Source organism: Charadrius vociferus, unplaced genomic scaffold (assembly GCF_000708025.1).
Source record: "Charadrius vociferus isolate BGI_N301 unplaced genomic scaffold, ASM70802v2 scaffold110, whole genome shotgun sequence".
Lineage (NCBI taxonomy): Eukaryota > Metazoa > Chordata > Aves > Charadriiformes > Charadriidae > Charadrius > Charadrius vociferus.
This window is the reverse complement of record NW_009646761.1, coordinates 1,887,418-1,915,383: the sequence shown is the minus strand read 5'-3', so window position 1 is coordinate 1,915,383 and position 27,966 is coordinate 1,887,418. Positions and strand designations below refer to the sequence as shown.

Here is a 27,966-nt window from a genome sequence, read left to right as displayed (position 1 = left end):
AATGCTACAGAAGCTTTTGGATTAACCCTGACAAAGTCGGTGGGGACAGGCGAGACGAGACCCCCACGTATTCCCTGGAGCCGACCTCCCTGTCAGGCTGGCAGATGACCAGTGACTAACTCAGGGCCCTTTGCTTTGATCAAATGACTGTTAACAAGGGAGAAGCAACCGCACAAAGTTGCTCCCCGCTGGCTCTGGCACGCGCAGCAACCCCATCTCCTGGTTCTATTTGGTCTCATTTACTCAGACTGAAAGGAAGAAATGAAGATTCAAGCTGGTCCATTAGGAGAGCAACTAGAATTCTGCTCTCTTACATTACAGAGAGCCAAAGCTGATGCTGCTTCAGGGAAATACCAAATGTACCACTATTTTCTCCACTTAGTGGTAATCCAAAGAATGGAAATAAAAAAAAAAATTCTAAGGCTGAAGCTTTGAGAAAAACTGCAAAAAGCAAGCTGCAGGGAAAAACCTAAATGTTTTAGACTGAGGGCAAAATCAAATAAAGAATACTTTCATAAAAAATCAACAGGAAAGATATACGCTATGAAATATCCCCATTTTTGTAGTCAGGACCACTGCTTGAGATAACTGATCTGACTTACTAGTTCTCTCATAGTACTGGTAGCTAATCCTTAACAGTTCATTTTCCAGATGTACAAATGCTTGAATTTCGGCAAAACCAAGATTAACAATATTTAACAAAGTGGAAACGGGACCAGTAGACACTTTGTTACACCGTTTCAGCTGCCTCTAAACAAATTGTAGTGTCAACCCATATGGTTAAGGCAGTCTGTGTCACAAACTTTTGGATATAATGGTCCTAGACAGTTTTTGATACACCTCATTCTGTGTTTTTTTTTTTTTAAATATTTTCAAAAGCAAAACTAAGTTTAACCTTTAGTAAGAGAGAAATATATTACATAAAGTTCAAGCTTTTCTTGTTATAAAGGAAGAAAACTTACACTCTCTTCGATATGATATGTATGTTTTTAAGAGACTATTGAGATTGACTTGAGGAACAACTACAGTAAACGACCAAAATTTTTGAAGATCAATGCATATACTAACATCTTCAAAGTAACAGAGGGCAAAAACGTCACTCACCTTTGTTAGAAATCAGACACCAGCAAACATAAGCACAGAGTACGTTAGCTGGTAAATGGTGTATCGCTCTTGCAGTACCAAAAAGTCCTGAAAAGTTTTTGGATTCTTTCAGGTCAGGCTATCAACTATTGGATCGTTTTAAACGAAACACAGACTACTATAACAGTATCGCTGCCTGCCAGATCGTGTTGCCCATTTGCAGCTGGAAAAACACTACATTGTATAAGTTATGAAATGCAATTGCATCCAAACATGGAAAACATTTTTAAGTCAAGATAAGTAAATTTACCGTCATAAAAGGAATACCATTAAGTTTTCAGTCTACACACTCGGGTGAAAAATTTGTTAAAAAGTCAAGGAAAAAATGCATAAAATTTGTAATAGCCAACAATATACAAAGTTTCATATATAAAATCATGACTTGTATAGTTTGTTACTTGCATCTTTTCACAAGAGGAAATCAAAAGAACCACACAGCACTGAACTTCTACACAAGCTTCTTGTGTTTCAATGTCATTTATTGAGGAGTGAATGAGATACTGTCAGACATGCCAAAGAGACTTCACATTCAAGGGCTGGAAGCTGAACAGCTTTCCTCATTGAGTCACTGTACAAGTTGTTTTTGGGAATCTGAAAGTGCGATCAATGAGGTCTTCATGCTCGATGTTTGTCTTCAGTTTTTCATCTTTTGATCTACTAACTTGTTGGGCAGAAGGACACTTTCTACCCTACAAAGACTCACACTCCAATTAATACAATTAACACTAGATGTAGAGAAACGTTTATCTGTTATAACGTACATCTACTGCTGAATACAAGGTCTTAAAGCTGTTTCTTAATTCATTATGTCTAATGAGAAAATTCAACTTGTTTCCCTTTCACCATCGTATGGATGGCTTATACTGTTAGAAAAATACTCTTCAGTGCTATTGTAGGGTTTACAGGAAACTTCTTCCGTGTTGTGGGATAGAAACCGATTTAAACACCGTTCTGAAAGAATGCTTCTTCTTGCTGCCACTGCCTGTAGGTTGCAGAAGAATGGCCTACACGCACTACAGTTCTGGTTTTACTCAAAAAAGAAACAAAAGAAACCTAAACAATAGGGTAAACGTTTATTTGGAGTTAGTTTTCTTGCAGATGATAATTAAGGCCCTTCAAGCAGAGTTCAGGAGCTCCTGTATGGCTGCCTGTTGATCTGCATTGAGCTGTGATATGCATTCTGTCCACAGTCCTCCAGATGTCTAGAAAACAAATGAAAAGTTGTCTTTATGCAGGCTGACAAGTTTCTAAGGCACACACTAAACTTCCATGTGTTTGCAAAGCTCTACATTCACTGGGCTTATCCCTGTAATATATATGCCAAAGAGAACAGACGGAAATCTTCAGTTCTTATCCCTGTAATATATATGCCAAAGACCATACACAGTCCTACATAGGTTCAACTACAGATGCTCTAAAATGCTAAACAGAGGCAAGCTCTGGTTAAATAGCAGCAGCAGAAGTGATTTGAAACTCCTGGGAACTCTCTGTAACTAAGTGGGTCAAATGACAATTGACACTTGTGAGTTAACCATAGCCTAAACCATTTGCTCCATTTTGCACCGAAGTTGGAAGATCAACGTCCAGGCAAAACTGAACCATACCTAAATACAAGCATATCTTTTGGGCACTGGTGCACCCGTAACACATTCAGAGGAAGGGAGCACTGTGATTACAGCACGACATGCTACATACACTATGTGTGTACGTGCAAAATTCTGCTGGCAACATATGGCATTACCCTTTCCTGAAAAGAATGGTAAATTACCTCCCAGAGAGAAGAGAATTTACCTAGCACCTACCTGGGTAAATGTTAACCCACACTTTCCTGCCCCTCAGTATACCTCACCTGTGTTACCACAGCCCTTGACCAACACAGTAGCTGTTAAAGTCACCATCAGTAAGGACTGGTTCTAATGGTACCAGAAAATGATGAAAATTCAAAAAGGTTTGGGGTATTTATTCACTTACCAATAGAAGCTGGAAGCAACTAGCACCCAGCTTTCTTTAGAAGGACAATAAGAGGAAAAAAATTGCGGGTGACTGGCTGTTGGTCTTTAGATTAGCTTTTGTGATAGCCAATAGACATAACGGATCTCACAGGCCGATACACCCATCCAAGCGAATCCTTTCCAAAATCATGTATTCCTAAAATTCTGGAACCTGAGTTTTGCCAAAGCATGCCAGGTAGAATGGACAATAATTGAACAGCTGCTGCTCCAAATCCTCTACACATTTTTATAAGCTATACGCTTGCCAGGCACGCTACTTTCTATCATTAGGCGCTGCAACTGTCAAGTAAGTCTGCCTGATAACATCTGGCCCTGGATCAGATCTGTCCTACGAGCACTATCACTTACAACAGCGTAGGGAGATGCATCTTAAATACTTGGACATCCTCATCACCCAGCACCGTAAGTACTCATTATGGCATAAAAGAAGTGAACCTTGAGGCAGTTTCCTAAGGTAGGGAAAACACTGAACAGCCGCCTACATTTGCACTTGTAGTAGTAAAATTACTTGTGGTTTGCACTTGCTCTCCAGCAAAGATCCCAAGCCTCTGCTGTATTAGTAAGTCACCACAGGGTGCTGGGGACCCTTACGGGAACCACGCGCTGGATTAGATCCCGCAGTACAGTACACTTATACAAAGATAGGCAGATTTCTCTCCAGATTTTAATTTCTGGCTCAGAAAAAGAAAAAACAAAAAAACAAATCCACAAATAACTAATACCGGCTAGCATGCTAACCATCTAGCTGCATATATCTTGATTAAAAAAAAAAAGTTTTAATAAGCTTCTGAAGTTTATCAAAACAGACAGATTTTATTCAAGTGCAAATGTTACCAAGTTTTATCATTAATGGTTCAAGGAATGTCCAAGGATCTCCAAGATCACTGGTTGAAGTATTCTCTAAGGAGGCAAGGCTCTCAAAATTGGTTTAACTGTTTGGTTACTTCTGAAAGTAGAGTTTAAATGTTCCCTTTACACCTAAGCAAACATTTATTTACCTGCACTTGGCGAACAACATTAGCCAACCGCTTGGTACATGGATCTTCATGTTTAATAGCTTCATGAATTTCACCATCCGCAATTATACCAAATATTCTGGGAAGGTTAGAGTTGTTGGGACCGAGGACAACTGGGTTGTTGCTGTTACAATCAAAATACAGATTACAAACAAATCAATGTTTAACTAAAATAATGTAAGCATTTTACATGTCAGTTGAGTGATTTTGAAATATCTTATTCTAAACCTGTTTATTTACATCTAAGTTTCACTCAGCTGAATAGGCATGCAAAGCTTTGTTGCCTGCTGACAGAACGTTCCCTCTCCTGTTAATATTTAACCAGCTGATTCTTCAATCAGCCTACACTTTATCAGGAAGAAGTTCTGAACTTTACACAACTCTTGAGTTCCATGCAGATAGAAGGAACTGTAAATAGCGTGACAGAAATACTCTGTCTAAAAGGGCTTAATCCTCTTTCTCCCAGTGCTGCAAGGGGGAGGAGGCTGTGTCACTGGCGTCAGGAGCACCGGTGACTTCAGCTCTCTGTCAGCACTCTTACTGACACAGCAAGTAAGCAGTTCTGCTCTGTCTTTCCCTGCCAAGTGTTGGAGTAGAGGAGTGCTGGCAAGCAGGGATCTGAGTGGAAAACATGATCTACTTCCAGCCCTGCCACCTACCCCTGCAGGAACGCACAGCCTGTGAATGTAGGACTGACAGAGCGCCAGAAAAGTACGTAGCAAGGCTGAGCCACCCGCACAGAGCTGGGTACAAAAGTGTGCTAGTACTGTAATTCCTCATTTCTATCTATGTCGGTATATGCATACATGTCAGTATTATTGTGGTGCCTCTGCACAACTGTACTATTATCAGTACAGAGCCCTCATAGCTGCTACCACCCATTTTGAGACCTTGCCTTGGTAAAGCACCAAAGAGATACAAGGTACTCCCATAGTAGAAAAGACTGTAGGAAAGCCAAGTTATTTCCTTTCTACTTTTCTACTAAGACACAATACAGTGTCAGCCAGAGCGTGACTACTACATTATGATTCAGAAGCCGACGTTCCTCCACTCAATTATGAAGTGCAACTTGCACCCACACTAGAGTATTTTTTCTCTATTGACCTATAAGCACAAATCTAAAGAACAAGCTGTGGGACAAGATGCTTTCGGTAATAACTGAAATCAGTATTACAAACTTAATAAGGGAGATTGCACTGTGCCATGAATTTATCTGTATTATTTCTCTGCTTCATACTTTGTTTTGTTGATACTCAACCTTTTGGAAAGCAAAGAGGTGCAAAACTACTTTAAAGGGTTACGAAAAGAAGGCTGCAAGGGCACATGTGCTACTCTTAAGCAAAAAGACCTGATCAGTTATTAATGCTGATATGTAAGCAGAGTATCAAAAATTTTCCTGAAATTTTCTGGAGACGTTCCCAGTTGATCCTTTCCCATCATGTACATATAAAGCAGACAGGAATTTTTCCCAAGCCATACGGATATTAGTTAGGATGAGAACACTGACTGTTTAAAAAAAAAAAAAAAAACAAACCAAAACAGCAATAACATCGTGGAAGGCTCAGTTCTGACATTCCGAATTATCTTCTCTAAAGCATATGCAGATTAACCTGGCAGTTTCTGAGTTCTGGAAAATGAATGCAAAGAAAGAAGCTGCAAACAGGCTTACTTTCTGCATTAATGTGAAGACTTTGCCTTACCTCTCAATTAAGTCACACAGATAATTGAAAGTATGAACAGCTTCTTCCTTATCTTCATGAAGCGGAAGCCATGATAACCAGTGCGGCAGGACTTCTTCAACATTTACACAGTCAGGCTTGAACTTCATTATCTTTCCTACAGCTGAAATGCAGTTCTCTGTTGCATTGACATTCTCTTTGGTTTTGGCATCCGGCGATTGAATGACTCTCACCAGCAATGGAAGCGCCTCTAATTGTTAAACAAAACAAGAATAAAGTTTAATGCACAATCAAGTTATATTTTTATTAACATCACAAATTCTACATGAGACAACTGCACATATTAAAAATGGGACTTTGTGTCCCAGGCACCAAAATCCAGTCATCCCAATGTCCCACTACTTCCAGGTTCTTCCCTGCTCAATAATTATCATACGAAAACCAGATAAAGCTATGCAAGAAAACACAAGAACACAGCTACTGCAAAAGTTTGTATTTGTTTTCTAAGTTCAGGAGGAAAAAAAATATAAATCTTCCTGTGTCTCTCAATTGGAGTAACACAGTCTACAATATACAAGACATTGTAATTTATAGTAAAAACAGATAGCAAGCATTATCTTTTTAATCTAACAGGTTCTATAAACATGGGATGGTGAAAAGCACTGATACAGTGACATTCACATTAATTTGGACTGTAGTGCATGTCTACAGTGTATGCCTGCTGTACATCTATTGCTTGTGCATACATATATATATGTATACACTTCCCACCACTAAAAGGTGCACTAGGAAAAGCTCATAGGAATAATCTCATCTGGTGAATCCATCTGGCGTGATATAGATTGTAAAAAAAATCAAACATCAAGGAAAAATACCAATTTTCTTGCTAGGTTAATAGCAATTACATTTTTTTAATAGTCATGCGGGTAACCACATGCACACTTCTAAATGAATATTAATGTCACATTTTTAGTTACTAGTGTCCATGCAGACTTCAGAGCACCCTACATGCATGCAGGAATAATTGTCCCCCTGGTCTTCTGCTAAAAATATAATGCTAAAGCTGTGAAACTCTAGATCAGCACAGAAAACAGGTTGTGGAATTGTGCAGAAAGCACACTTCAAAATAACTCCAATTACAAGGAAGAGTGAGATCTCACACTACTTCATTTTGATGAGTAAGTAGCAGCTTTGCAGTTGAGGCATACACAATGACACTTGCTATATTAACTTCACTGAATTAGATTTTTGAAGAATTTAGCAGCTATGGAAAAATATGATTTGTCTGAAGCTAGATGAAAACGCTTTTATGGGGCTGATAAACATGACAACTGTAAAAACATTGGTCATCAGACCCACTAACTCGCATATTGAACGTAGGATTACAATGCTGGACTTTCCTGCAAAGCAGAATTTGTTCCATAGAAGTCTACAATGTCCAGGCAAACTGAGTCTGCATTTTATAGCTCAGATTTTCATGACTGCTGAAGCTAAATCTCATCTGTGTTTCCTTGATACTAATGGATGACACTGTAGGTATGTGCATCCTTGCAGTCATAAGATTAGGAGGGCATCAAAAATTCAATCAGCATAGTCTCCTCCCTACAGCTTATCAGACAAGTTTTCTTCTTGCGTAGAAAACAGATCTATTCTCACATAGATGTTGTGGTAGATAATCCCTGAAAAACCCTTTTGACTATAAAAGACCATCTTCTATAATAATAATAATGATTTATTTCCAAGGACTGACTGCTCTGACCTCTTGCACCACCAAAACTTTTGAGGCCACTGATACGATTTAGGAAGAAACACATGCAGTTGATTAATACAGTATTTGCAGAGAATAACTGATTATATTCTTCCACCAACATAAGAAATAGAAGCAACAGTGACAGTCACGTAAATTGTAACCTTGTAACTCTGCTTCGAAAGTTACTTGATTTGCTGTAGCTCTTCCTTCAGTCTTTGTTCTTCACTAATTCTATTGTTAATTTTTTTTGTTTCATCATAATGTAGCTTTTGTGCCATTTACAAGTGCTCCCTATATTCCTGTATTTTTCAACTGACTGCCAAAAATGCTCGTATTAATACATCTGCTTTTTCTGAATAGTCTCAAGTCTTCATACACAGCTACAAACTTGCAATAACAATACGCCAGTGCTATATATTAATCGGTAAAGAAATTAAATTATAAATAGAAGCTCACAAACATGATGTTTTCAGAGAAGACAGTAAAACCTTTGGGCTAGAAAGCTTCTCATGCCATAGATTTACATTGTTTCTAATCACAGCACATCTTCATCTATTAAAATAAGTCATGATGTTCTTTCAGGTACGTACAAAACTATTTAAAATACTTTTGAGGTGCCTACTAATAAGCTGTATACTGTAAAGTAAAAAGGTTATTTTATCTAAATATCCAACTACAGCAGAAGCCAAGTGTCTGGGTTTAATCAAGGATTATTTGTCTAAATACAAAGAAAAGGATCAAAGCTGTTTAAGTGGACCAAGTTAAAGTCTAATGAATGAAAAACAAAATTAGACTTCAACAGATTCTAAAACCCCCCCAAAATCCAAAATTAGACTTATTTTGACCTCAGTCTCTACTCCTCTAGTCTTGGGACAAGAGATAAAAACCTTACTGAAAAAAATTCACAAAACCCAAAACCTTTTAGGAAGTATTTTTCTAGACAATTTTAAATTTTAATGCTCTTTATGTTTCACTGTAAGGTTTCCCCCCCTGCTTCTTTTTTTTTTTTAAAAGGCACTTTATCTTGATCGTCACCATGTGACAGTTACATTTACATTAACAGTGGAAATTCCAAGCTCTGTTGATGTAGGCAAGACTTGTGTTAAAGCCCTAATTTATCCCTATCACGTGGATCTTATTTTCTTACATCATTTAACTCAGCTTTCATTTAAGATTCATGTAAAATACATATTTGAAACAGCTGACTATTTTCTTAAAAAAAGGAAAAAACCCTCTGATAAGGGATGTTATTTAGTGTGCAAAATTAACTTTGTTGACTGGCAAGAAGAATGCCCGCAGACAATCATTTCTTTACATTCAAGATGAATTTGAAGTTTTAGAGAAACTCGAGACATTCAGAAAAAAAAGCAGACAAAGTGTTTCTGACAGGCATTATCATACTCATTTCATTTCTTAGTCACAGAAATCAGGCTCCTTCTTTTTATATAATGGGAAAGCAGAGCGCCACATTAGTTGTATTCTAGGCTACTCCTTAATACAGGTCTACTTGTATAATTTTTCCAGACATCCAAAGGGGTTTGCATTAACGTGTAACCACATTAGTATTAGTAAAAAGCAACTATGAGACAGGTGTGTACCAGAAACTTATTTTTTATGAAATGAACATTTGCATGTCAGACCATATTAAAAAAAAAAAATAAAATCAAGTTTGCTAAGCAGCAAGTGCCACAACAGAAATGCTGCTAAGCAGAACATCATTAAAAGCCCAAGGAATTCAGGTACTTTACTAATCATCACCAGTCTGCCACACAGGTTATACTGGCAATCTATTTCACTGCCAAAGGGAAAAGACCTCATTAACCAAAAGGTGAGCAATTTTTTATTTCTTATTTTTTTCCCCCAGAATCACACATCCAAATAGTTTTATCAGATGCATGTACGTACCTGTGCAAAAAGGACGATAGCTGTCCCCACCAAATTGTGCCATAACTCCAACACCGTAGGCAGCTGCTTGCCTAACCTCTGGGCTGTTGTCACATATCGACTGTAGCATTGGCCTCAGGAAGTATTCAGCGTACTTAAACGAGGAGGGGCTGCAGTGCTCTACAATGTCGTCAAAAATGCACAGCCCCCACTGCCTGTCGGGCCATGGCCTATGCGGACACTGCATCAAAACCAGGTCATGTTTAAGTCACCTTACAATTGGTAGGTTTTGTACAGTCAATGATTATATCAACAGAACAATCATAGTAACAGTGGTCTAGTATTTTTGTTAAAATCTTCCTAGATTATATTTAATCCTACAAATACATGATTTTCCTGTAGTGATACTTGCAGCAATACCATAAACAAAACAAAATCAAGGTGAATGTCTGAGCTAATTAAAGAACAATGATTTTAGGCTAAATCCTTTTCCTCTATTTCACACTCTGTTACCTAGTTCAGTCTCCATTTCCCCCGCTAGTCTGCAACACTTTTTTGGCCCTCCCCTTGAAATCCATTTCAGAGAGTATTGGACACTCCCAGGCAAATTAAATTTCTCAAAATAGTTGTGTGTGTCACAACTGGGTCTTGCAACACAGAAATTAGTAGTACGGCAGCACGGCTGTTCAAAAAGCATAGGGTAACAACTTCATACCTGATTCAGAATAAACCTGCAACTGCCTCTATTTTGTAAAAGAGTAATTACTACATTCTGTCTACGAAGTTGTCTAAGATTCCAGCATGGAAGGCCTACTAACACATCAGAAAAAAAAAATAATCAAATTAAAAGAAAGCAAAGTACTTACGATTAGGTTGACAATTAGTGGAAGTAGCCTTTCAAACCACGGCAGTACCTTCTCCTTATAACTGCTGAATATTGAGTGCAAAATGTCCGATACTTTAGTCAAAATATAAACGTCACTGTCATCCTGATAGGAAAAGGATACAATTTGCATTAAGACTGAAGATCTTTAAATAGTGGAAGTCACATGAAATGCTAAGGTCTCTAAACTAATGGAATAAAGTTGTTCAATGATTTGGTTTTGTAAACCCAATCCTTTTACAGTCCACTATTTTTCAACTCTTGGTCTAATCACAGAATGACAGGATCATAGAATGGTTTAGGTTGGAAGGGAGCTTGAAAGATCATTTAGCCCAGCCTCCCTGCCATGGTTTCCCAAAGCCCCATCCAACCTGACCTTGAACACTTCCAATGATGGGGCATCCACAACTTCTCTAGGCAACCTGTTCCAGTCTTTCACCCCTCTAATAATAAAAAAAATTCTTCCTTATGTTCAATCTAAATCAACCCTCTTAGTTTAAAACTGTTACCCTTTGTCCTGTCACTACAGGCTCTGGTGAAAGGTCTCTCTGCATCTTTCACGTTAAGCCCTCTTTATATATTGAAAGGCCGCAATGAGGTCTCCTCGGAGCCTTCTCTCTTCTCCAGGCTGAACAACCCCAACTCTCAGCCTTTCTTCATAGGACAGGTGTTCCAGCCCTCTGACCATTTTTGTGGCCCTCCTCTGGATCCGCTCCAACAGGCCCATGTCTTTCTTGTGCCGGGGACCCCAAAGCTGGATGCTCAGGTGGGGTCTCATGAGGACAGAGCCGAGAGGGAGAATCACCTGCCTCGACCTGCTGGCCATGCTTCTTTTTATGCAGCCCAGGATACAATTGGCTTTCTGGGCTGTAAGCACACATTGCTGGCATATGTGCCTTTTTTCCATCCACCAGTATCCAGAAGTCCTTCTCAGCAGGGCTGCTCTCAAGCCATACATCCCCCAGTCTGTACTGATATTGGGGACTGCCCCAGCCCACGTACAGGACCTTGCACTTGGCCTTGCTGAACTTCACAATGTTCACATGGGCCCACCGCTCAAGCCTGTCCAGGTCCCTCTGGATGGCATCCCTTCCCTCGTGTGCATCAGCCGCACCACTCAGCTTAATGTCACCTGCAAACTTGCTGAGAGCGCAATTCTGTTCCACAACCTATGTTGTTAACAAAGATATTGAACAGTATTGGTCCCAATATAGACCCTTGAGGGACACCCCTTCTTACTGATCTCCATTTGGACATTAAGACACTGAATGCAACTCTTTCGACATGGCCAGCCAGACAATTCCTTATCCACTGAACAGTCCATCCATCAAATCCATATCCCTCCAATTCAGAAAGAAGAATGTGGTGTGGGACTGTGTCAAAGGCCTTACAGAAATCAAGATAGATGGTATCAGATGCTCTTCCTTAATCCAGGAATGCAACCTCTCCATCATAGAAGCCACCAGCTTAGCCAGGCATGATTTGCCCTTTGTCAAGTCACATCAGCTGTCTCTAATCACCTCCCTGTCTTCCATGTGCCTTGACATAGCTTCCAGGAAAACCTGTTCCATGATCTTACCAGGCTCAGAGTGAGACTGACTGGCTGATAGTTCCCATGGTCCTCCTTTTTATCCTTCTTAAAAATGTAAGTCGATTGCTAGTACTCAGTTGCACAGGGCTTGAAGGTTTGTGTCAGGGACACAAAAATTTTATGAAGACAAACACTGTCTTGGGCAAATTTACTGCTTCAATAGATTCCCTTTACAGAAGACAGAAAGCCCTTTTCCCTCTTCTGTACCTTACAGATATCGCAACAAGCTTTTATTGAAAAGTAAATGGATAACTGCCTTTGTGACGGAAGACTGTGGCAACAATATAAGGAATAATAATCCTCTCCTCTTATCGCTTAACTTCATTTTTCACCTTGCCCAATTAATGCATCAAACCGGTAAAGTAAAAATCCTTAGCTCAGATTCAGCTATCAATTTACATTATATCTGCAAGTGAGGCTTGTTCCCCGGACACACTGGTGTTGGGAAAATCCTTTAACTTTGTTTTAAAGCAAGTTCTGTTGTACTCAGTGTGGTTCCTTTAATCAGTTCATACTTTAACAGGCATGGAAAACAGAATACAGCTAGTTTCTGGTCCCTAGTGAGAAACTAATAAGCATTTCTTATGCAGCTGGCAGCTTCCCACTACTGGCTATTTAAACCCTCCCTGGTTAGACAACTTCTGCATTGTCAAGGCATAATTCAAGCAATAACTCTGGAACATACACACAAACGAAAACAGAGGTAGAGAACTGCTGCAGCACACCGCAAGGTCCACCTAGCCTGTTATTGCCTGTTTACTAAGAGCTGATAACAGATGCTCAGGGGGAAAGCATAACACTTGCTTTGTGTATGCCCTCTCCTACCCTCGATCAAATTGGCAGTTTATTTACTGCCTAAGTTAGGGCTATATCTGGGTATCTTACTGAAACTACTTTTTGAATATCTTTCACAACTTCTGTACTCCCTTACATTTCTGCTGCCCCAAGGTAAGGGCTACATATTCTAGGACCAAAGATGTACACCCAAATGTTACTCATTACCATATGGTAATTTTGTCCATATGGCAAGCAGCATTCTGGTCCCACTCCTACTTTAACAGGGTAATGCAGACAAGTCCTCCTTGCAGTCTTTCAAAAAATCAGCAAGGTCAAATACAAGTTAAAGCATTTTTAAAACTGCCTTGCAACTCTGTTGCAGAGAATGGGTTCAGCTTTTCTGAAACTGCTGCTTGCTAGCATTTTCTCTCATCACTAGAGTGACACATAAGAAGAAAAGATAACAAACCGCCTAACTCACCGTCTACAAGAATGAACACTAAACACTGCAAATAAGAAAAGGCCTAAAAATCAGGAAAGGCTCTTGGCTCATAACTTAAGTTTTGTTATTTTTTGATCCCAAGAAGTACGTAAGTGCCAGAAATTTATCCTTTTGGATGCCGGCCCTAATGTTCCCAAAGGAAAGGGGCTCAAGAACTGCATTGTTATTGAGAAAGTATGGGTGCATGATCTGCCAAGATATATTCTGGAGTCTGCATACAGGTTAAACTCATGTAAACAAGCTTCACAGTTCAACTTCACAAACTTCGCACCTGCACTGTGTGGCAAAAAATCTTCTAGTTCTTAAATTTACCGAGAATCCTTTATGTCTCATGTTATAAGCAGCAGTGACTTATTCTTTATTACTCTCTCCATACCAATGGCAATTTAGCAGAACAATCATATCTCTTCACCCGTCACCTCCACTTCAAACTAAAAAGTTAGTTTGGTTTCTTAGTGGATAAGTAGCCACTTTGGTGTTCTCTCATAAGCAAACACATTATGCCAGCTATTCATCCTGCTGTCCTCCTTTGACACTATTTTAGGTCTATTCTGAGACAGGCTCCTGACGTGTCAGAGGTCTAGGTATCAGAGGTACGCTCAAGCTTAAGAGGCACCTAGGTCATAAGGCACAAAGAAAAAGCAAGTCAGCATGGCTAGGCCTTAGATTACCACTGATACAGCATTTGACAGCAGACTATTTAAAGTCATCTAAGAACTGTTTGAGAGGATGAAAAAAATGAAGAGCTATATCCTGAACTTCTTCCTTCAGTACACTGGACAAGGAAACCTTTCATATTTTCTAATTCACACATGTAGTGTGACCCATTTCTTAGGGGAAGTTTTGAAGGAATATGGTAACAGGACATTATTCCAGGAACAAATAATTGTGAGGATGCACTATGCTTTAACTGAGTAGCGTAGCATATCTGTGTACTGCATTTCCATCCTGGTGCTTTATGAGTGGAGAAACTTCCCAAACCAACTTACTTCATCTTGTAATGACTCTTCAACTTGTTCATCATAGTCTTCATCTTGTCTTTTCACTACATTAAAAAATAAAAATTAAACCATTACATATCTACAAATGCATAAGAAGCCTGTGAAAGGGAAAAATGATGCAGAAACAAACTTAAAAAATAGGAAACTAGCTGAAAATGAAACAAGAATTTTCTGTCTTTAAAAAGCTTCAAAGAGCTTTCACAGAAAAACAAGAAGTATAATGAGACAGCTTAGTTTAAGAATGTGCAAATGTGCATGAGATGGAAATAAACACACCAGCTTGTCCACAAGGACAAGAAAAGTGCATAGAAATAAGAAACTACCATTGCTTTAAGAAAACTGCAAAGACTTCAGATAAAAAAAATAAACACAGAAATGACACCATAGACATATGCACTGTCTTAAAGTAAATCTGTCCATCAACTTTTGATTAAACCACAGTATTTCAGCAGATGATGCCATCTTCATCCTCCCAAAGCTTACAAATATAACGCACGCATTCTGTCGTTTCAAAGACCGATTACCTTAAATAAATATGCAAGTTAAAGTAATCTGAACTACGCTTCTTTTTCTGTGTTCAGAAATTATTAGAAATTCTGCTTTAAAGAGAAACCATTATCACATGTTAACAGGAATTTGTGTTAACTTACCCTGTCTTAATTCTTGATTTTTAAAGTGCTCTTCTAGCTTTCCTTTCAATATTCCTCCAAGTTCTTCAAAGTGTTCATTGTTAAGGCATCCATCTCCCATTACCTCAATGCACTGGTGAAATAAACCGATCAGCTTTTCAACTTTAAGTTACATGAGCAGTTTCAATGAAATCTAAGCACACAAGAGAATATTAATACATGCTCTTCTTTAAGTGATCACTAGCAGAAATAATATTAATTGAACATTCATACTGTTATCAATGCTCAAATGATACGAGTAAGGCATAGTAGCACGGTACATTTCAAGCACATAACTTCAGTGGTTTGAGGTAAAAATGAACAAATCTGGTAATTATTTTAGGTTAATACTTTGGTATTTTGGTTCTTCCAAACAAAGTACAACTAAGTTTTTCGATCAGCCATAACAACATTTATAGTCAAACCAAAACTGGTGTGGAGGAAGCCTTGCATTTCTTCCAGCCGTTTAAACGAACATAATCCACATGTCCTTTCTTACCATAAAAAACTATGAACAGTAATGGCACAAAATCCGTAAGGAAGAAAGTTACCTTTGCAAAAGAATGCATTATTTCTGAGAGAACATCTGAGTCTGGTTCTGTCCCAATGGCTTTGATGAGCGCATCACACATGAAGTGCCACATCTGTGTGAGGTACTCTGGCCCACGCACTCTAGCACATTCAAGAAGGAGGGGCATCGACTCTGCTGCTGCCACTCGAACACGTTTCATTATTAAGGAAATAAAACAATGAAGGCCAACATAGAGCACTTAGAATTTAAGCATCCATCACCATAATGAAGTTATTAGCTTTCTACCTGAAATGTTCTATTGTTTTGTTTGGGTTTTTTTAATTACAATCCAGCGCATTTGATTTCTTAATTAGATACAGATTAAGATTATAGGAAAATTAAACCATTTGCTATCTAAAAGTTGTTTCAAGCCCATTTCAGGCCATGACAGAAAAGCTATCCAAGTTCTCCTTCACCGCATTGGCACAAGCATCACTTTTTCTACTGTTTGCTTATAACACTATGGACATGCTTATTTAAAAAGAAACTAGGGGAAAAGGTAGGATACATTGCCTAAAATAGCGTGTAAAACAATGTTCTCAGAAACCACTTCTGCTATAAAGCAACAGAATATTTTAACAGTAACACTTCCAATTAATTTAGGAAAACAGTAAAACTGATTCTTCCAAACTAAGTTTCCATTTTCACAGTAGAATTCATTAAGAGGATATCATCATGGAAATAGAACTTCAACAAGGGAACCATCAGCTTTACAACTTGCTCCGTGTACTCCACGAATCCTTCCTTTAGCTCTTTTGCATAGCAAACCTGAAACACAAAGCGTAGAAATGCCACCTTCAAGGGAAAATTCTGTTATGAATACTTTTCAACTATGTAATGGTGAGAAAGATTGTTAGAAGTTTAAATTTTTTAAAATTTATTCTAAAACACGTGCAATATCCATTTACCTACCCCCTTCACTGTGGTATTTTAAGAAATCCTAATAGCACCATGAATCTCACTCATTGTACAGGTGCATATTTTTCAAACTGAATTCAGAAACATTAGTATTTGCAAAAAGGAACTACTCTTTAACATATGCAATTCCTTAAAAGTTTTGCTAACAAAGGAAAGCTATCTGTTCATCTTAAAAATTGAAGGTCCAACCCAAAGAAACTATTTTTAATCAAACAAGTAACATGCAATGAAGTGTCCGAAATTCAAACTTAACACTGTCACCCAAAGAAAAACAGAACGATTTCATTTGATACTATAAAGAATATTTTTGTTACAGATTTTAGCTTCATACTCAATTGTGCAGCAATACATAGAACACCAAAACTGTCCGATCACTCACCAGCATCTGGCATGCAGTTGCTTTTTCTTCAAGGCCTGCAGTTTTAATTCCAAAACTTTGCTGATCTCCTAGGTTTACAAATTCCCAACCGTCATCATCACTCATATTCTCCATGTCTTGTGCTGTTACACAGAGGGGCAGGGGGGGGAGACATTTTTTTTAAAAAAATGTAAAAGTGCTACAAAATCACTTATTTCAGTATTTTTTCCAAGCACAACATTATGCTAAACCTACTGTCTAAAAGAGCTACTTCAGGTTTAATGGATGCAGTCTTCATTAAAGGTCCCATGACAACAGGAAGGTACTGCTGAAATTCCTTTCCGAGAATTTTACACATTCTGGCCCACGCTGAGATCATGTAAGAAATCTGTAAAAGAGAAGAGTCAGAGTTTTCATGTCCCACATTTTATTTTAATGCATACTTAAAAGGAAAGTGTAATGGAAGAACATTATACAATAGGACTTTTTCAAAGAATTTGTCAGCAGTGCATAAAACTTATTTCAAAGAGAACTCATCCAACATGCAATCCATATAAAAACGCATCTTCAAAAGACCTGTCCCAAGTCTTTATTTGTAACAATGCACTGACAGTACCTCTGATCAAAGTTGCTATATATGTAAAAACGTGACAGTATAAGATGTACTTTAGTGCAGTCATGACTGTCCTGAAAAGTAAGTTTCCTTTTGAAATAAATAATTTCCCGAATTTACTACTGAGCCACATTCCTGAAAATAGCAAAGAGAGCAAAAAAGAGTGCAGTACTGTGTTTTCACAGGAGTATTTGTTTTCAGATACACAAGTCAAAATAGCTCTCCACTCATTAGAACAGCTGTCTAACAAGTTTTGTTGAACTATTTATAAGAAGGTGACAGCAAGGGAATAGGTCATACAATGCCAAACAGAGTAAACAAAGTAGTTACTAATAGACAAGGAATGATTAACCACATGCTGACATTTCTTCAGCAAATATAGGTCCTGGAAGTCTCATTTCCCAAACACACTTCTGTGAAAGATTCTAAGGCCATCTTAGGGCAATCAATCTCAATTTTTCTAAGACATGCTGAACAATTAGTCTGAAGGTGTAATTACATGTCACATGTACAAAGAACGTTTTTAATACTGACCAAAGAGCTATGCAGTATAAAGACACAAATTTAACATACCTGTGGATCATCATCTTCTAGATCACTGAAGTCTGTTTGTGTCTTCAATAACAGTTGCATTACATCTGATGCATCCTGCATAAACTAGATATAGGAAACAACTATGTTTTCAAAGGCAAATTAAAAGGCTACTTCTCAGAGGCTTAACACCAATTTAAATAAACATTTAAGTCCAACACACTATCAAGACACAAGCTATAGCTGGAAATAGACTGAAATGCAGATAGAAGTGAAACCACAAGTTCTTTTTTTCGAAGCATCACCAAGTCATTCTTGTCTTAAGCTTCACTGTACCCTCTGCTCATATGCTTGAAAGCAGAGGACTATTTAAATAAAACACTACATAAATAAATACTAATACTCACAAAAAAAAAAATTCTAACAATCTTAACTTCCCCAGATATTGTCTTTACTAGATTCCTTATGGAACTGGGATAAAAGCTGACAGCAGGACTTACTTCCTCATGAGCTAGTAATATTTTAGGTCACATCAAATGCCCCAACAATGTTACACCTACCCTCTTTTCACTCCTCATGTTCCCAGTAGTCCTCCAAGAATAATTTATTAGACATTAGTTATGTTTAAAATATGTTTAAAATTTAGTTGCGTGAATGGGAAGTTTACTGGTAGTCTTTCTAAGTCAAAGGAAAGAGCTGGTAATTTTGCGGGGAGCTATTAGTATTTTTGTACCGTGTACACCGCATTATTTTACTTTGAAGTGTGGTTTTCTGTTTTCTTCACTCAATGAAATGAAAATTTGTAAACCGTAATGTAAACTTGCTATCAGAACATCACTTCGAATCTTATACAGTCCTTCACAGTTGTTTCTTGGTACTTTGAGAGACAAGTTTTAACCAACTTATCAAAAAAAACCCCAAACCAACCAAACCTTGCCAAATACATCACGCCTCATGACAAACAAGTACTTCAAGTTCTATTATAAGCACATTTAAACTTTCAGGCAGCCACATACAAAAACTACGCTAAGTTTCCTTTGAACTACATACATTTTACCCACTGTTCTGACACTGCCTAAATGAGATGCTCCAGAATTTCTCTTAAGCCAAAAAAAAAAAAAACAAATGAAGAAAAAATACTTGATTTTAACATATTTCACTGTGACAAGAATAGCTTAAGCTGTAATATTTTCGTAAGATTCTATTGTGAATTTGTGAATCTAAACAGCAAGACAGTCACCTCAGAAATTAAAACAGGAAGAGAAGCACAGAAATCAGCAACAACATAGCTGTATGTTTAACAAGCGAATATATTAATTCCAATATTATCACCGCAAAAAAACAAAGGCATTTAAAAATATATTTAGACCATTAGATAAGATCTAAGCTTACCTTTTCTTTACCAACAGCAAGACCAATTAGGCTGATGCATTCAATAGTCTTTCCTCGTAGGAGTCTTAATTCCTTCTGAACAGCATTCTCAACAATGTGTTTTAAAGAGGGCATAAATAAGTCATAGTAGGGAACAAATTTCTCCTCTGCTGTATCTGCAACTGATGCAATTGAAGTCACAACTTGCTCCAGAACTAGCTTAGTGCCTTTCTGTATCAACTTGGAAAAAGAAAGAATAAAATGTTATATTTCTAAAGCAATATTTTGCTTAAAAGCACGCCAAATGTAAAAAAAGTGCTCTTGTATGTATCCTATTTCTTGTCACTAGACCAACATTAGCAGATATGTATATTGGCTTATTTCTTAGTTCAGCTATACTTATTCTGTGTATGTGACAAGGCTACCCTCCGTGAAACAATTTGTTCAGTATATTATACCTCTTGTAATTTTATCACCATAGTGGAATGAAGATGCTTCACTAGGTTATCCAAATATGGAATAAGCAGGGACTTGGGACAATCTTCAGTGAAGTTGATGAGTGCTGCAGCTGCATGGGCTTGAACGCGCTGGTTGCCTTGATCCTCCATGGTTTGCAGAAGAGCTGCTATCACCTGAAAAAAGCCCAAACCAAAACCACATTTATTTTCAGAAGAACAAGTTTCTGAAGGGGACATAGTTTTACCACTATTTTTTTTTAAACTATTCTACTACTTGCCTTCTCATGAAATTTCTTTTGAAAACCAGGTGCGAAGTCAGTTGCCATTTGTCCGATAGCATTACAAGCAGCGTATCTTACTCTTGGATGCTGAAAAAGTATTTCCCTCAAATAGTTAACAAGTAGTCATGAGAGCAGTAATGAAAACATTTTGAAATAATGAATAGAATTATACTCACAGGATCCTGAAGGAATAGCAAAACAAAATTTACTATCTCATTTAAAATTCCCTCCATCTGTTGGTGGCAACCTTCTCCAATGGCTGAGAGTGCCATCAAGCCAGCATGCCTGTATTTCCAGTCAGCTACACAAGAGTAAAAATGCAAACAAATATGTTACTCACTTTGGAAACTAAAAAGCACCATAAAAACAAATCACATTTTTTGAGGGGGGGACGACGAGGACAGGAGAAGGAAGAGTGAAGAATAGGAGAGGGAAGGGAAATTGATGCATGTACTGATTGTTAAATACTTTTCACTTTTTCTCATACATACTTCCAGAGAGGCATAAAAATTTCAGTATCTAATCCAGGCCAAATCCAGACCTAGAAAAAAGAATTCTCACTGCTGATACAAGTATGTACATAGTACTAACACCTGGGAACTGCATTTGAATTAAATAAGCTAACCAGGGAAACATAAGGACAGTATTTCTTTTTTCTCTCCCCCATTTTTTTTTTTTTATGGTATCAAAACAGCCTATACCTTCTTCTTCTTTTGGTCAGGACATGAAAAATGTCTAGTGAACCAAACAGTATCTAAATTTAAAACAAATAATTAGTACGAAACCTTTCAGCAGTCTCCCCAAGACTGTTTAAGAACAGTGGCATTCCATTTAGGGATGTAAGGCTTTCCCTGACTCCAAGTTTTATTAGCCTATTTCGGGGTGGGGGGGTTCGCCCCCCCCCCCCCCCCCCCCCAATCTTTCTCTGTGCTAGAAACCATGGGAATTACAAAGAAGAAAACAAGAACAAACAGGTTTATCAAACTATGGGACAGGCATGTAACAGAAATACTTTCCCAAAATAATGCAAGATTTCATTATTACTGGTAACGTATTAAATTCCTGGAATGAAGAACACCACAGTTCAGAGCACTGGAATCCTGACACTCAAGCTTCTGTTTGATCAGGATGAGATGAAATACTGTCTTGACAGAAGGTACAGTGAAGAAGCAGTTTATTTTACACTATTTAAGTTCATTGGTTGTTCCTACTTAAGCCTGCACCTCTCGTTACTCTGTATTACTATTAGCATGCATTCCAGACTTGAAATTAATGATACTACAAAATGAAATGCAATCATGTTTGGACCATCTGGCTACCCAGTCCAAACTCAGAAGTTTAAAATTATTATTTCAATAAACATTTGTGAGAAAGGCGGTGGTGATAGGAGAAGGGGAAGTTTGATTTCTGAGTGTATTGATGATGTTTTAATCTAAATGCCTTCATCTTTCCTCCCAGTGAGATCTTCTCAACCAAACAGTATCTATTGCATTTCCCTTTTCCAAAGAGTAGTAATGGTTATGGAAAACTCTGATCCAGCAGAAAGAAAGCATCGGGCATCAACTGCATGACCTCTCCCCTTCATAGGAGTCAGGTCTTACAGCCATTAGACTCCATATCTTTCTGTGGGTACTACAAAACTGGGCATTTGCTAGCCTTGAAGTTATTAACACTGGAAGAGTCAGGTTAATCTGTTTGCTTAATAAAACTTTCTTTACAAAAACATTTCATTCCAAACAGACTTTACAAGTGTTCACTGTCTGCAGTTGGTTCCTTGAGTAACCCTATGTTCCATACCCAATATGGTAAGAGTCTTTTTTGGACTGAGTTTTAAATCATGAAAGTAGGAAAACTACCCAGAACTTTTTATCTTCTACTTCAAAGGCTCAAAGCACAGGTCAAGTGAAAGCACACGGAAACACACAATATTTTTTGAATGATTACCTAGCCAAGCATTACAGGTATTTTAAGAGGAAAAGAAGCATACATGGCAACTGATAAGAATATATGGAACCACCTCATGAAACATTCAAATCAGCATACCAAAAGACAGGCAGTCTACCACACAGACTTCTCTATTTTGGTTCATCAAATTACAGGAATAAAGAACAAAAAGAACACATTTTCCTCTATGTAATATATTAAAATTTCACTTAAATACAGGACTTCTGAAAAAGCAAAAAAATTGAGCTACAAAATAACACGTGGCAGTTTAGGCACGCTTAAGGTATTGTGAGGCACTGTATACAGATTTAGAGAGAATATTCTAAAGTAAAAAAGAAGTCTTCCCTTATTTAATTCACAGACTGTGAGTTTTAAGAAAATGTACAGTTTTGTTTTTGACATCTCTGTTCAGCTGTCCATGTTCCAGAAAAATGTTGTAATACACTGTACATAAGTTTAATAAGTCACTGTCTAAGAAAAGGTATAAATTTCCAAGTTCACAGCATTTACAGTTTTTGCTGTTGAAGTCAAAAGTGGAAGTGTATAAAAATATATCAAGTACCTAAACATGAAGATTTAAGAGGTAACAAAGTTCCTGGAAAGGACAGAATTGTAAAAAAAAAAAAAAAAAAAAAAGAAGAAAATGCAGTTACTTACGATTCTGAAGCATTTGCATAATATGTTCTTTAATCATAGGTAAAACAAGTTTTCCTCCAAGGCCACAGGCCATTCTGTCCAGCGCACTCTCACCAGCAACTGCATTGCTAAATATCAGTTACAGAAATATCAATGGTTTGATATCTACAATAAAACAAACAGTCCAACGGGGCACAGAAGTGCCCTTTACTGCAGTTCTAGTCTTCGAACTTTTATCATCTGAATACACATAAGCCTCCATAAGTAAATAAAGCACAACTAAACCTAAAAGCACAAACACACCAGTCACAAAATAATTATTTACCCTCCTCCCAAATATTTATTATCTGTAGCCCATCGATTAAGTCTAGTAGCAAAGAAACTTGGGCCTTAGTAGCACAGAAGGGATAGACTGAATATTGTAACAGTTACACATACCTAGAAAGCTGAAACTAAATTTGAAATTAATTAAGCAATAATACTGGCCATCATCTTTTTGTCATGAGAACACAAACCAGCTCAGACTTGCTATGAATCAGGTGAACCAACAGAATTCAAGCTTTGGCACATCAGAGACCTTCCTTGCATGGCTGCAGTAGCAGTATTCTAGTACATTCTCTTGCCAATGGCTCGGGCAGAAAACACCCAGTCCAGCTGAGGAATTTGTGCCTCTAAGCCAGCTCCAGAACTGAGAATAGGCAAACGTTATCTGCGTAAAGTGACTTGTTCCACCCAATAGAATTATTTCCTACAGAAAAGCAAGAAAGTTTCCTGGACACAGATAACTACTGTTACAGTCTGGGTATGACTACCACTGGGTATGACTACCACTAACTCAAGGTTAGTCCATCCTAGACACCCATGATGATGGAAAAACTGAGTCATGGTTCAAAAAGGGATGAATCTCCCTGTTCTTTCAAGTATCAGTCAGCTGGGTCAGAAACAGAGGTCTTGAATGCCCAAGTTTCATTGCAAACCGTAAACAGTCTAGCAACTCACATGTTGTGAACAAAGGTGTTTGTGCAAAGATACTGGCAATATTGTATTTGTTCTTCAGATTAGTCATGGTCAAATAAACAGATACATCACCAGCAGGACAAGAGAGCATGGGCACACTGGTTTAGACTGGAGCAAACTCACTACAGTTAACGGTAGCTTTCATCTGAAATTATGTTCTTTGAGCTGTTTAATACATTCATTTAAACCATTAATTCATATATTCAGTTTGAGGAAACAGATAATCTATCTTAGAAAAATGACCACACACCTCCCTTCAACGTTTGCAAAGTTTTTGCCAGGAAAAGAGGAAGTTGGATTAACCTTTTCCTCCTTTAGAATTTCACTGCTTTACGAAGCCAGAGCAACAAAAACACTGGAAATGCTAAAATACACTCTGCTGCTTTTGTGTAGGCTGACTCACATCCCCCTTAGTCAGATCTGAACACACCCTAACTAGGCTACAGACTGATGGTCATTAGCCTGTTTCTTGGACTGCACAGAAATTCCAGTCTTCTTATGAAGCTACAAAGACTCCAGCACCAGAAGAGGTTAGCCTGCACATCAGCTAATCAACAACTCTCAACAAAGGTGAACTTCAGGGGTAGGAAATACATAGTAACATGAGTGACCCTGCTGAAAGAAAAAACTAACATCACACACACAATCACCAGAGACTAGCTGATGTCCAGTATTTTACATCCAAGCCTCAAGCACTCTTTATTACTTTGAGGGCCAAAGCTGCTAGGCTTCTCCCTCAGGCTAAGGTTGCCAAGCGTAACTTGTTTTCTGACCTTTGCTCACTCTACTTGCAACTTGTAACAAAAAAAGGCAAACTTTCACTCTAAAATCCATAGGCAGCCAACTTGTGTTTAGAAGAAGAAAGTTACTCTCCTGCCAATAAAGAGAAATTGGCATGCCTCAAGTGGATGATTTAGAGTACTTAAGCTGCCTAAAACATGCCATCTGAATAAACTCCACACTCTGAAAGGCTTAATGAGGATTTAACTTTAATATTTTATTTCCCCATGAAATTTACTTGAATAAAAAGATACAAATACTCGACAAATCTGAATGCAGTAGTGTCTGACCGTTCTACCTGTATGACAAAATTTCAAAGTTGAGGAAATGAAACAGGATAAGACTGTCTGGTCTACCATGTGAGAAAGCGAAGAAAGGACAGCTGATTTTCAATTCTATAATCAAGGGGAACAACACCAAAAAAGTATTCCAAGTCAAGCAGAGATTATACAGGTTCTGCTATACATTCCTACACATCAGTTTTGCAAATGTGTCTATACGCCTGATATCTAGTAGAAGTCACTATACAGTTCAGTGGTAAATCAACATCTCTTCTATTGCCTGTCTTCCTATGAAGATCTCAAAGTCTTCTGTGACAAACTGTTTCGAAACACTAATTACATCTGAGCCTTGAAGGAGATGCCAGATGTGGCAAAAAAGCATCTAGACTGGTAAACGAACATCTGTGTCTCTACAGAAGTGTGGAGACAGTTGTCTCCTACACATATTTCTGCTTTCTTCTACTTCATTCTAATTGTGTTTGGACAAAAGCAGATGTTACAGGATACTGTAGACAAACCGTGATCATTCTAGCGGAAAGTTAGAGCAAGCTAAAAAGCACACGGGAATAAGCAAATCAGAGAGACTGGACATGTTTAGTAGATCTTTCTCGCCTAAGACACAAGACAAGCTACTGCTATCCATACCAAGGGATTTAGAATAATAGCAAAATCATAGTGTTTTTGAGCTAGATGAAATCCAGCAAGGAATTCCACTATGCATTCTGATGTCCTTTCAAAAGTAGGCAGCTTTTTATTTTAACACCACCTTTTCAAGGGCACAGATAGAGAAAAACATGAAGAGATTAGGATTAAACAGGTCAGTATCCTTCAGCTTTGCTTCCAGCTAGCTTCAGGATAAGCCCTCAATTTAAAGGCTTAGGAAGCACTGACTTCTAAACTGAGTAACATAAATGGCAGAAGAAACAAAAGTTTGAAAAGTTAAAACAGTGCAAAACAGCGGACAATAGGACATGCAATTTGGAGAACTAAATTACTGCAATATTGGAATACTGAAAGAATTTACTTATTTGCTGAATAGTACCTAAATAATCTACACATAAACTGAGAACAGTCATATATACTGCTCATGACTGAGGGAACAAAATTAGAAGAGTTATTTAAAAAAAAGCAATGCACTGTAGTCATTTGCATCCTGCACTTAAAAATCTGCCTTTAGCCACAGTCTTGATAATATAGTGAAACAACTAGTTTCATAATTACCTGTCAAAATCATCATCTTCAAGCTCATCTGCATTTGCCCAATCTTCATCTTCTTCCAAGTCAACCATCATTGCTAACATTTGAGGAACTGAAAAAAAAAAAACAAAACAGTTTTAAACTCAGGTTGCTTTCTTAAAATAGATTCCTAAATAACAAGCATAAATTTTAAGTTCTCTCCTTTCAAAAAAATAACTGAAGAAAAATAAGTCTTTAAGGTTCTTTCCAACCTAAACCATTCTATGATTCTATGATTCCAGTAGCAGATAACCAAGTCTATCAAACTGCAGACTAATTCAGAACAGATTTTCAGAAAAATATTTTCAGAACATTCAAATCGAGAGTATTTACACAGTTGAGTGCATATTGATTTTGATTTTTTTAAATCATGAAGATTGTAAAAAGTAAATTCCTTAATAAAGTCCAAGTTCCTTGCAAGAGTTAAAAATAGAACTATACGCTTTAAGAACTCAGATATGCTTCATTCATTTTGCTGAAACTCTGACATCATCCTTTGAACATTTACTGATGAAAGAGACTATATTCATTATGGAATAATAATACTCCACCCTTAGTTTTACCAACATGATAAATTCTGTTAACTATATGTACAGTGTTCACTTGGCATAAAGCTTTACTTTCACAGTAATGGTTCAGAACTTGAGATTTTTCACCACTTAAAGTAAATTTTTGGTTTGAATCATGAAAATATCTTGCACATAATAATCCACCAGTTTTCTACTTCTGCTTCTGCAGGTTGATTCTGTCTGCTCTTCTCAGTATAAGTCTTTATAGAAGCTATTACACAATCTTTATCATAACGTTCAACTACTATGCAATAAGCAACACCTATTCTTCTGAGTTGTTCTCACAAAAGGAGGGAGCGCAGCGATTTGTCTATTATAAGTCTGCCTGTTCCTGTGCACTTCAGAAGCCCAAGGGGTGAAAAATATACCTTGCACTTTCAGAGCAAAGTAAGGTGCTCTAAAGTATTCTGCACTTCATGTTACACTAATAGCTCAGAACAGTTGCTTGAATTTAACATCATCAATGCAAAAAAGCTTCACTTTCCCCTGGAAACAGAAGTTTTCAGTCAAATACTCAACCTTTGAGCTTCAAGAATCTTTTTAGGACAGTCTACCACACATCTTGAAGACAGGCATCATAGTTAACTGTCCTTGACAGCAACCTACCTCAAAACCTACAAGGCATACAGCAGTCCATGCTGCTGCTGAGATTTACTGTAACTGATTAGGTATACTGCAACTGGTGAATTTCATAATAGACTCGCACTGCTGTAATCTACCATAGAGGCACAGCCCTAAGCAAACTCACCTCACCGTACATCTGGACAGATGAGAAACTTATGGTCAACTGACGACAGAAGAAAATATTGCTCACTGACAGCATTGTGGGGCAAGTATCAAAAAAAGATCATATTATAGATTGATTTGCTTGATGTAGCTACATGTCTTCAGCCAGAGATGATACCACAGCTGCAAAAAACTTCAGAGAGCTTTTATATACCTATCAAGATAACTTAATGGACACTATGAACTTCGTAGTGTGATGCCCACGTGTCAGAATTCTATATACTTACTAGTCACTAGAAAGAATTTCCTCAAAAAAACCCCAGCGTTATAGCCCAGAACCTTTTCAGAAAGACACTCGTAAGCACACGGGTGAAAATGATGTATTGTCACACCTCTGAAATATGAAAGTCAACCATCACCTGCCACAAATGCTATGGGGTTCCAAAAACAAATGTCATAGTGTTCATTGCTACGAACAAGCAAGGCTGAGAACAAACTGTTATCCAAAGCTGTCTGGCCAGCATTATATCCAGAACCTGCAAAAGCTTGTAGACATGTTTCTTCTTGATGTTTAATGTGAATGTAGTTGCCAGTAGGCACAGTTTCACAAAGAATTTTTTTTTTTTAAATGTAGAGTTGTGCATTAGTTTCAACATTGGCCCAACAAGCCCTCAAAATTTAACTATTGACAATATATAGAATGTTTACAAACAGGTTAAGGATGAGCCCACTTTTCAGAGCATGCCATGACTCTCCAGCAAAACTACAGC

The 27,966-nt window shown here is 37.8% G+C and overlaps 1 protein-coding gene across 1 annotated transcript in view; it reads right to left on the bottom strand.

Annotated features, from left to right (window-relative positions):
• Positions 1–1,584: 1,584 nt before the first annotated feature.
• Positions 1,585–27,966, bottom strand: part of IPO5 (importin 5) — a 41,206-nt gene continuing 14,824 nt past the window's right edge. Inside the window, exons 8-25 of the mRNA XM_009891764.1 lie at positions 25,887–25,974; positions 22,609–22,715; positions 20,184–20,308; positions 20,005–20,094; positions 19,727–19,900; positions 19,290–19,508; positions 17,940–18,023; positions 17,009–17,141; positions 16,775–16,896; positions 16,149–16,245; positions 15,458–15,630; positions 14,889–15,000; positions 14,227–14,282; positions 10,351–10,473; positions 9,506–9,725; positions 5,872–6,100; positions 4,154–4,295; positions 1,585–2,345 (exon numbers count right to left, since the gene is read on the bottom strand). Coding sequence (XP_009890066.1) covers positions 2,259–2,345; positions 4,154–4,295; positions 5,872–6,100; positions 9,506–9,725; positions 10,351–10,473; positions 14,227–14,282; positions 14,889–15,000; positions 15,458–15,630; positions 16,149–16,245; positions 16,775–16,896; positions 17,009–17,141; positions 17,940–18,023; positions 19,290–19,508; positions 19,727–19,900; positions 20,005–20,094; positions 20,184–20,308; positions 22,609–22,715; positions 25,887–25,974 — 2,381 coding nt within the window. The 3' untranslated portion in view covers positions 1,585–2,258. The remainder of the gene's footprint in view (positions 2,346–4,153; positions 4,296–5,871; positions 6,101–9,505; positions 9,726–10,350; positions 10,474–14,226; positions 14,283–14,888; positions 15,001–15,457; positions 15,631–16,148; positions 16,246–16,774; positions 16,897–17,008; positions 17,142–17,939; positions 18,024–19,289; positions 19,509–19,726; positions 19,901–20,004; positions 20,095–20,183; positions 20,309–22,608; positions 22,716–25,886; positions 25,975–27,966) is intronic.